The sequence below is a fragment of the Pelophylax lessonae genome (genome assembly GCF_965119305.1).
Source record: "Pelophylax lessonae genome assembly, chromosome: 11".
NCBI classification, from domain to species: Eukaryota; Metazoa; Chordata; class Amphibia; order Anura; family Ranidae; genus Pelophylax; species Pelophylax lessonae.
Window position 1 is genome coordinate 187,552,211 of NC_138778.1, and position 11,419 is coordinate 187,563,629.

Here is an 11,419-nt window from a genome sequence, read left to right on the forward strand (position 1 = left end):
ATTTTTCATGAATCCATGCTGATTACTACTAAACATACCATTTTCATTACTAAAGTCTTGTATGCAGCAAGAGATGCATCCAATCAGGCTGATACAGATGATATAAACTGGTGGGTTAATTGGTTTCTAATGACCCATAAACTTGACCATTGCTGATTAGATTGTATGTTAGCTCTGTGAATTTAGCTGAAAGTGTTTCCACAGACGTTCATGATGCCACCTAGTGGCCAGTAAAGCACTTTAGTTCACTGTTGCTTCCATATCACATCCAACCTAACCAGCACAGCATGGTATCATCAGGTCTATGAAATGTCTATTGTTCAGTTTGCTTTTGTCATTTAACCTGCTACACCACTTGGTTCATTTTAGTAAATGTATGTATGTCCTTGTTGTGACTTATTGCCGATAGATGTGTTCCATTTTGTATATATTTTTTCAATAAAGATATTCATTTTTTAGCCTATACCGCTTGGGTTTCCTTCCCAATCTTTTTCTAGCTTTCTTGCTACTATTCCTTTTGTTACACGTCTCTGTTATCCCCACAATATCAAAGTCCTCCTCAAACATCAGCAGCTCCAGCTCTTCCATCTTGTTGGCCAGGCTTCTGGCATTGGTATACAAACCTCGTAATTTTGACCGGTTACATATATCCTCATTTGATGTTTTTAGGCTGCTCTTGTGATTTTTCCCCATACCTACCTTTGGTTTAGGAGCTCTGAACACCCTACCGCTAATGTCCCCATTTGTGCCCACTGGATAATTCTACATCTGTACCCTCCCCCCCATCACCTAGTTTAAAAGCCCCTCTAACTTTATGGCCATCCTCTCACCCAGTACGGCTGCACCCTCCCCATTTAGGTGCAATCCGTCCCTACCAAAGTGCCGGTGGCCGACTAAGAAGTCGGCCCAGTTCTCCAGGAACCCGAAACCCTCCTTACTACACCAGCTCCTCAGCCACTTGTTAAATTCCCAAATCTCACGCTGCCTCTCTGGTGTGGCTCGAGGTACAGGTAGTATTTCTGAGTATTTCTGAAAATACTACCTTGCAGGTCCTAGTCCTCAACTTAGCTCCTCAGTCCCTGAAATCGTTTAGGACTCTCCATCTTCCTCTGCCTATGTCATTGGTACCCACGTGTATCATGACAGCTGGGTCTTTTCCAGCCCCACTCAGTAATCTGTCCACCCGATCCGCAATGTGCCGAACCCGAGCGCCCGGTAAACAATAGACTGTTCGGCACCCACGGTCTTTGTGACAGATTGCACTGTCTTTCCTTCTAATGATTGAGTCCCCTACCACCAGAACCTGCCTTTCCTTTACCTTTCTCTCGGCCTCACTGGAGGAGTTCTTCCCCTGGCAGCTAGGGGCGTCGCTCTGCTCTAGCAATGCTGGTACCTGACTGGTTTCCCCAACATCATGCAACGGGGCATATTTATTGGGGTGCTCCAGCCCAGGACCGGCCTCCTTGCCTTGTTTCCTTCTACCCCTCCTGTCACCCCTCTACTCTGCTCTGATGCCTGCACCTCCGTTTCTCCGCCCACCTCTGTGCAGGCCCCTGCCTGCGCCTGACGGGTACAATCCCAGCTCTCCTTCGGTATGTGTTGCCAGCTGCTTCCCTAGATTCAGGACCTGAGCTTCCAGGGAAGCAACGTGCTTACATTTTAAGCATTTGTATTCGCCCTCGATCGCATGATCGAGGAACGCATACATATCACAAGATGTACACCGAATCACATCTCCACACCCGCCAGGCATTGTACCTACTAATCTAATGGGGATTCAGTAATTTAAGTCTATCCTGTGTGGCTGTTTCCTGGCTTCCTAACTCACCCTCTGGTACTCCGCTACACTCACTTGACACTCACAGTCGCACAACACTCACAGTCGCACTGCCTGGTCAGTCGCACAACACTCAAAGACGCACAGCCCGGTCAGTCGCACAGCACTCACAGTTGCACAACACTCACAGTTACACAGCCCGGTCAGTCGCACAGCCCGGTCAGTCGCACAACACTCACAGTCGCACAGCCCGGTCAGTCGCACAGCCCGATCAGTTGCACAGCGCAGTCAGTCACAGAGCGCAGTCAGTCGCAGAGCACAGTAGCACAACACTCACAGTCGCACAGCCCGGTCAGCCGCACAGCCTGGTCAGTCGCAGAGCACAGTCAGTTGCAGTCAGTCCCTAGCTATTCCCCTCTGGTTCCCCCCCACCAGCTGCCAAACAGCTGATCGGTCACCTACTCACGTGCTGCTGTTCCTGGGTCACCATCTCACTCCCAGTTCTTCAGCCCCCCTAACCGTCCTCCGCCGCTGCCGTTCAGTGGTCCCAGGTGGTCACAGGCTTCCCCCAGGAGGTCTCCCGCACGTCTCCCCCCTTAGCAGCTCCTTCTCACTCTCACACACACACACTCACAGCACTGCACATTCTGCCCACACAACGGCTTCCGGTCTCTCCTTCTCACAGCGCCTCTCCCGCACGTTCGGCTCACACACTATAGAGCAAAGCACCCTGGAGCTGATCATTGGCTGAGTCTTTGCCATTTTGGCTATTCTTCAATCCATTTGATTTGTTTTTCCGTTTTCTTTCACGTCTTTCTGGTTTTGAGTGCCATTTTAAAGCATTTGAGATAATTTTAGCTGAGCAGTTTATCAGTCTGTGCACTTCTTTATATGTTTTCCCCTCTCCAGCCAACTTTTTAATCAAAGTACTCTGTTCTTCTGAGCAATGGAACAACCTATTTTACTCCGATTTTCAGAGAGAAATGCACTATGCCAAGCAACTACAACATTTGCTGTCTTCATCCCTAAATAAGGCCGCCTGTTTGACACCTGTTTTTTCACAGACTGAATGACTTCACTAATTAAACTCCGCACTGCTATTATTTTAAACACGCCCCTTTCAATTATTGATTCGATTACACAGAATGAGCAGCATGCATGTCATGACTGTTGTGACAATACAAAAGAACAGCGCAAAATGGTTGTGATTGGCATAAAGAGTGTGATGATGAATCACCACTCACATGACTGTTGTGTCTGTTGGTTTTCTATAATCTACTACACCTACTAGTAAATTAGTGGCCATGAAGAAATATAATTTATATCAAAAACTATTAGTGGTTAGTGATGTTGAATAGCTACTAATTTGAACACAACTCTATATATTTGTTTTTGTGTATCATCTTACTGTTTTACTGTAAGGCACTAGGGCAGCCATTCATTTTTAGGAATAAAGCAGGCTATACATATAGCGATTTTTAGTCATATGCAACCACTTCCTGTCCACCGGAAATCACACAATGTTGGGCTATAGCTGCTTCCTGTTGCTAATTATTTCTGTTTCTTTTTTTAGGGGTTTTTTGTTTCAGTCTTCTACTGTTTCCTAAACAGCGAGGTATGTGTATTTGAATTATTATTTTAAAAAAATGTGGAATTCTGTTCAGGCGACATTATGATACATGCACCACAGCCATGCCATAGAAGGGGGACATCACTGCTTCCTGTTTCAGCTTTCCATCTTCCAACATCATCTTCTAGTTAACTGAACAAGCAGTCAGCTTTTCTATACTTATTAGTTTGTATTCACATGGTTAAACAGTATGCAGCACCCTCCTAGTTAGGCTGTTAGGGAAATTTCGTTTGGGTTCCTGCTGTAGCCAAAAGAGCAAAGATTGTTTATACTGGTCTGCTCAGGGCTGCACTGGCTGGGAGTTTGATTGCTTCCCCCTGCTTCTAGAAGAAGTTTCTGAAATTTAAGGAGGGAGAACCTAAATGACCAGCTTGAATATTAAGCTGGGCTCAGCCAATCCCTGGGGAAGTGTGCCCAGATGGTGGCTTGGAGAGGTGTTAAATAGTTTAGAGCCCTCAGGAGATTGTCACGCTGATGGGAAAATTTATGTTAAGGGTCACGCTAATGGGCATATTTTGTTCTGCCCATCAGAGTGCCCCTAACATAAAACGTGCCCATCAGCGTGCCCCTTAGCATAAAATTTGCCCATCAGCGTGATTCATAACATAAAATAAGGGGCATGCTGATGAGCACATTTTATGTTAGGGGCACTCTGATGGGCAGAACAAAATATGCCCATTAGCGTGACCCTTAACATAAATTTGCCCATCAGCGTGACAATCTCCTGAGGGCTCTAAACTATTTAACACCTCGGGGCACGCTGATGGGCAAAACAAAACGTGTCCATCAGCCTTGCTCTTAACATAAAATATGCCCATCCGCGTGCCCCTTAGCATAAAATGTGCCCATCAGTGTGACCCTTAACATAAAATAAGGGTCACGCTGATGGGAAAATCTTATGCTAAGGGGCACGCTGACGGGCATATTTTATGTTAAGGGGCACGCTGATGGGCATATTTATGCTGTGGGACACACTGATGGGCATATTTTATGTTAAGGGGCACTCTGATCGGCACATTTATGCTATCGGGCACACTGATTTGCATATTTGATGTTAAGTTAACTCTGATGGGCACAATTTATGTTAAGGGGGCGCACTGATGGGGACAACTGATGTAAGGGGGCACTCTGACAGGATTGCCTGATGTAAGGTGGCACTGTGACTGGGACACCTGATGTAAAGAAGCACTGTAATGGGGACACCTGATGTGGGGGGGCACTCTGACAGGAATGCCTGAGGTAAGGTGGTACTGTGATGGGGACAACTGATGTAAAGGAGCACTGTGATGGGGACATCTGATGTAAGGGGGCACTCTGACTGGAATGCCTGATGTAAGGTGGCACTGTGATGGGGACACTGGATGTAAAGAAGCACTGTCTTGGGGACACCTGATGTAAAGGAGTACTGTCATGGGGAAACCTGCTGTAAGGGGGCACTCTGATGGGAATGCCTGACATAAGGTGGCACTGTTGTGGGGACAACTGATGTAAAGGAGCACTCTGACGGGAATGCCTGGTGTAAGGTGGCACACTGTGTCTGAAAGAGTCTACTAAACCTGGCATTGGTCCATGTATCATTGACTGAAATGTTTCATGTAACATTCCTTACTCTTCCTCTTTTTTAAGTGCAACTTCTTCTAAGTAACAAAGGGGTAGGTTGACCTGAACATAATCTTAAAATTATCAAAGGTGTTCAGTGCTAGGGTTTTAAACTTCTTCTGTCCTATTTTACATAAAACATTAATGATCATGTAATAATTAAATTGAAGCTTGTATGTGAATAGATCTCCTAACTAGTAATTATGTGATTCCATTTCCAGGTGCGCTCTGCAGTCAGAAAGAGATGGCATCGTTGGCAGGACAAGCACTCCATCCGAGCTCGTGTTGCCCGTGCAATGTCCATTCCAACATCACCTACACGGGTTAGCTTCCATAGCATCAAGCAATCTTCTGCTATCTGACCCACCACTTCCTGAATGGCTTCTCTAGAGCTTCCCAGCCCTATAATGAGAGGTTGTAGAGGCTCCAAAATCGAGTATGGTCCCTAAACTGAACAGTAACTGAGAGACCACATTCCTTGTGTACAACTAATTGTATTTCGACAATCAGAAAAAAAAGACGATGGAAAGGAGCAACCAAACTTTCCGCCTTAGTGCAATATTGGCAACTGCTAGATTTGAACTGCTAGGGGACTAATGCAGAGACAGAAAACCACTAAAGCAGAGAAACCAATAGATAGAACACAGCACAATCCATAAACTTGTACTGATATATCACCAGCCACAACCAAACGATTGCTGAGAATGTGCATCTAGGCTACCTAGCCAATCCTCTGTGCCTCAACGTGGAAAATGACCGGCACCAGGCTTATTCATTGGTGATAAAAAAAAGTTGCCTAACACTTTGTGAACCATTCTATATACTCATTTTCTACACAGACTATGAGCACAAATGTCTGTGCTGATGAAGGTGGCTCTTCAGTTCAGGTCACACGTACCCTAGCAGCGAATATAGTGCCATGTGATTGTATATCAAGGGGACCAAATGAACCAATGAAATTTATGCAGTGGCCTTCTAGTCAAGTTGGCTGGACAACATTGTGGAAGATGATTTACTTGACTCAGGAGTAAAGTGGACAAGGCCTGACCTATTAATCAAGTGGCACTGGTCTTACTCGCTTTGTTGCCTGGCTTTGTATTAAGACTGTAGTTGTAACGCAGCTAGGGCAAGCCTGAAAAAAAAAACAATGTGTCTGTTTAAATCCATCAAATCAGTATGCTGGGTCATAACAATTCTATATTAACTGCGAATTTGTACAAAGAGATTCTATGTGTGAATGTTCTAACAACGGACCTTATGAAAGCCTGACTGGGTCAGTAAAAAAAAAAAAAGTGCCACTGTGGACCGGATCTGCAACCCAAATAGCTTTGTGCTATGGACATTTTTGCTGCACATATATGTGTTATAGTGTTGCACTAAAATATAAAAAATGTCTTTATATTGTCACGCTACACAAATAAATCCTTAAAATGGTGACAAAAACTTTCCACTAATGTGTGCCACAGCTGCTTCTCTGAAACAAGTGTCATACAGGTTTAGGGGTTGAGAATGGATTTACGTCAGGCTTCTCAGATAATTTTATGATGGAGGCCAATGTCCCTTTGTCAAATTTTATATTATTTCAAAATGCAATAATGTACAAATAGCAGGTATGTTTATGAAATAGGAAAAACTGAAATTATATTAATTATACCAAAATGTGGAACTGTTGGTCATGGTGTTCAATAAGACAGGCTCAAAGACCATTTGCTATAGCAGTAGCGGAACTACCAACAACCAGCATGATAGGTACACAGGCAGTCACCCTGGTAAATGACAGGGGCTCATCTGAGGTGTGAAGTCTAAGTACTAACTGATGTTCACCACAGCTCCTGATGTTGCAGATGAGTTTTGCTGCGTGTTAGTACTAGGCCGCGTTCCTCAGGATAGCTCCACAAGAAGGTAAGCAAGCCGGGGTACAGTAGCAGATAAGCAGGAGCGTAGTCTGTAAACAAGCCAAATGGTCAGTAACGAGTAGTTGCAGGTTGGGATCAGGCAGAAGCGCAGTCGAGGAACAAGCCAAGGGTCGATAATGAGTGGTAACTAAATATGGACGACGGCAGGGAAGACAGCAGCGAGATACTGGTTGGAGACAATAACCTGGCAGGCAGGAAGTGCAGAGACATGGCTTAAATCAGGAAGTTCATAGGAGGAGCCGAGGTCTGAAGGCTGGCTGAGAACCCTGCTGGGTTTCCTGCTGGTCAGATCCTTAAGGAGGCCCAACACCGAAGGCTTACTATTCTTAAAAGCAGCCTGTGTCCCAATGTTGGGACACTGAAAGATACATGAACGCTTAGCGTCAGAATCCCTGGTCCGTGCAGGTACCCTGATGTCAGGGTGTCCCATCACAACTGGACCTTCTCGCTCTCTGTTGCTAGAGACTGCTCTGTATTTTACCTGCCACTTAGGTTTACTCATGGCATAGGTTAACTCACTCGGGTCCCCAAATGCGCCAGGGATCGCGGAAATGACCCCTTGGTCAGGACAAAGTTAATTTGGAACACTACCCTTTCCCATAGGACCCCTAAAGCAGGGTCTGTAACAGCAGATGCAGTTTTAATGCTCAGACTGGACATTTGGACCTCCCTGGTCTTGGCATAACAGGATCAGCTGGCTGTGAAAAGAACTTAGGATGAGCAACAGTAGGGATCTTAACCCACACAGACAACCCATTTTGGCCACATAACACTGGAACTTTAGAAGCTTCAGACACATCAGCAGGCAGGAGCTTAATCCAGTCAACAGAGTCTGGCTTAACAGCAAGTATTGAATTGGCATAGTCCAGCTGGGCAGTAGCCCGGATATCAGGATAGTCCAGCTGGGCAGTGGCCCAGGTATCAGCATAGTCCAGTTGGGCAGCAGGCTGTGGGTCTCCTGTGGCAGGCTTGGCTACAGATGCCGGGTCAAACGAGGCAGGCTTGGCAACAGAGGGCAGGTCACCCACACCAGGCTTGGCAACAGATGTCAGCAGCATGGAGGAGGACTGGATCTCATCAGCAGTCAGTAGCATAGAGGAGGACTGGATCTCATCAGCAGTCAGCAGCATGGAGAAGGACTGGATCTCATCAGCAGTCAGCAGCATGGAGAAGGACTGGATCTCATCAGCAGTCAGCAAAAGGGAGGAGGATTGGCTCTCATCAGCAGTCAGCAGCATGGAGAAGGACTGGATCTCATCAGCAGTCAGCAGAATGGATGAGGATTGGATCTCATCAGCAATAAGCAGCATGGAGAAGGACTGGATCTCATCAGCAGCCAGCAGCATGGAGGAGGACAGGATCTCATCAGCAGTCAGCAGCAGGGAAGAGGACTGGACACCATCAGCAGGCAACTTGGATAGTGGCAAAGTTGTAAGAGCAAGATAAACATTCTGTTTCTTTTTGGGATTAGATACTGGAGTCCTGCAAGTAATTGCATTGTGCTGACCAGAGTGCACTGCTGATGGAAAAGTAGTAACAGTACTGGGGAGAATAGAGGGAAAAGTAAAAGAAGTAAAGGAAGAGGCCTGAGATGTTCCTATGGGTAACAGGATTGCAGGGGAGCCTCCAATGGATTACATACAGAGGAAGTGTGGCTACTGGTGGCAGGGTACTGATCTACAGGAGGTAAAGGACACTCAGTAGTAGCTGTGGTTGCTAAGGATAACAAAGGTAGAGATTCTTGATTTTTAGTAGCAGATCTGACTTTATGTGACTCATCTAGTACTGGGGATAGGATCTCTGAAGAAGCTTGTAGCAAAGGATAAACTAAAGTCAGTTTGTCTTTCCTTTGCTCACATTGCTCAACTAAAGAGTGCACAGCAGCAATGCAATCCAACAACATCTGTTGGGAATCAGCTGTATACCGCTGGGAAAAAAAACCTACACAATGTTTCAGCAACCATCCCAAAAATCCAGCCTGGAACATAGAAAATGGAGGAGTGAAAACATCATTAACCTTGAGAGATGGAGCCGAAATACTAGTTCAGAAAAGACCTGAATCAAAGACTGAACAGCTAAGGCATGTGCTTTCAGAATACTTCCCAATAGTTCCTCCTCAGTGAGATCCTGCCAAAATGAACGACAAAAATCTTCATTCGCTTTTGCAAGTTGCACATGACAAATAACCTTCACTCTAAGCATCTTGAAAAAACGAAAACAAAAAGTCAAAAGCAACTGGCTCCCAGTTCCAAAGTGCAGCTGATCTAGTCATTAGTGGGTGTCACTATTATGTCAGGATTCAGCAGCAGCTAGGGAGACCAGACACATGTAGCAACACATGGAAACTGAGACCAAACAATGTAGATATCCTTAAAGTGAGATTTATTAACAGTGAAACACACAAACAAGCATACACAGCAAACAATGAACATAGGAAACTCCAAGGACAAAATAACTAATTAACCTAACAACTGACTATATACACTATAAGGACACCAGTTACAGGGATGCAAGGAAGAGAGTAAACAACACTGGGTACTAGGGCAGAGAGCAGAGGGCTTTAGGATATATATGACTATGTATCAGGGTTACAGGAACAAGGCTCTGGCAACAAGGAGGCAATCAGAATAGTGATGCCCAGGGAAAGGCTGGAGCAGACCTAAATAGCCACCTGGCAGCTGAAGACAGGTGTAACTGATCATTACAGCCTGCTGGCATCTGGGAGACACCTGCTGCTGGACACTGGAAGTGCAGCAATCTGCCCAGAGCAGCACAGTGCCACCAGAAGATAAAACTCAATCCTAACAGGCTGATAAATATATATACCCCCCCCCCTTCTTGCTGTGGAGTTTGATTGGCCTGTAGTAGAATTTGTACCAGTTAAGGGGGAAAGACATGTAGGCATGATGTGCTGGTTGTTAAACATCAGTGTACTTGATGACCACTGGTCATTGACCAGCTTGACTTTACTTAGACTCATTACGCTCAGCGGGTGGATTGACACCCTAAGCAAAAGTAAGCAAGCACCCTCTTGGTGGGGGTGTTAGTATTCACACACAGGTTTCAATTGACTCTTTATAATACCTAACACAGAGCAGACAACAATTGTAGGGCACTCTGATAAACAGACAAATTCCTGGTTTCCAGGTCTGCCATCTTCTTCTACCTTCTGCATCTTGCTATTGGCTAGTAAGAGCACTCACAATGGTGGGGAAATGGTATAGCGCAGGAGGTTCAATGGAGTAACCAACCTAAAAATAAAAATTAATTATTCCCCAACGCCAGGAATTGTGCTATGCTATCAGCGGACATCCACTGTGAATACTGCAGTTAAAAATAATCCATAAAATGAACAAAGACAATTAATACAGACCAAAATCAGTGGGGACTTTATGAGTGGGTAGCCCTTATAGCTAGAAGAACACAGAGGGAGAGTAGACCTAGTACATTATCCTCAATAAATGTTTTTAATAAAATAGAGGTGAATATACTCACAAACCAGTACTTGTGTCATAACATTATCATAAAATCATCGGCTTAAATCCATATGCTAAAATCTACAACACTTGTAGTCACGTCGGCTAACACGTTTCAAGGTTTCCCTCTTCTTCAGAGCCTACAGAACATATCCAATGGGCTACCTGCTCTTTTTAAATACCCCCCCAAGGAAACAACCCGGAACTCTAGACACCTGAATGAGCTGTCTCAATTACTCAAGCTCTAGGCCAGGGATCTCCAAACGACGACCCTCCAGCTTTTGTGGAACTACAAGTCCCATGAGGCATTTTAAAACTGTGACATTCACAGACATGACTAGGCATGATGGGAATTGTAGTTCCTGAACAACAGGAGGGCCATAGTTTGGAGACCCCTGCCCTAGGCTAACTACAAGATGCAGACTGGAGCAATCCATCCTAAGCACAGCCTGTCCAGACAGCCATCCAGTCTCCCTACCCTTGGCAGCCTAAAGCTTACAGACAGCAAACTATCCTAAGCACAGCTTTTCTAAGCAATCAACCAGCCTCCATCCACCCTTAATAGCCTGGAGCCAACAGAGAGCAAGAGAGCAGCATTACAATTATCAGAAGTGCCTAAAGCTGGCTACACACCATACAATCCCCATTCAAATTCACTTAAAACTCTCCTCCAGACTCATCAAAACCTCAAAAACCAAAACACCTTCAATTGTATGCAATCAGGCAGGCCCCTGCACCGCACAGTTGGAGGCAAATCTACAGGAAACTGATCAACAAAGATTGCATAATGTGTATCTAGCCTAAATGTCAGGGTGCACTATTCTGTGGAACACAGGGATAAAAATTGGTATACAATGTACATCTGGAATAATGAATATGACTAATGAAGCAAAATTCATAAATAAATAGATTAAAATCCACAAACGATCCCAGAAAAAAAAGGAGTACATGTATGAAAGATCTATATTAATCTCCCTGGTGGTCTGATTATGTCAGAATTTTTTATCTCAAAGCGGTACAT

General features: G+C 45.0%; 1 protein-coding gene across 1 annotated transcript in view; it reads left to right on the forward strand.

Annotated features, from left to right (window-relative positions):
* Nucleotides 1-6,422, forward strand: part of CRHR1 (corticotropin releasing hormone receptor 1) — a 369,096-nt gene extending 362,674 nt beyond the window's left edge. The window contains exons 13-14 of the mRNA XM_082272731.1: nucleotides 3,351-3,392; nucleotides 5,228-6,422. Of these exons, the coding sequence (XP_082128857.1) occupies nucleotides 3,351-3,392; nucleotides 5,228-5,368 (183 nt within the window). The 3' untranslated portion in view covers nucleotides 5,369-6,422. The remainder of the gene's footprint in view (nucleotides 1-3,350; nucleotides 3,393-5,227) is intronic.
* The last annotated feature ends 4,997 nt before the right edge of the window (nucleotides 6,423-11,419 follow it).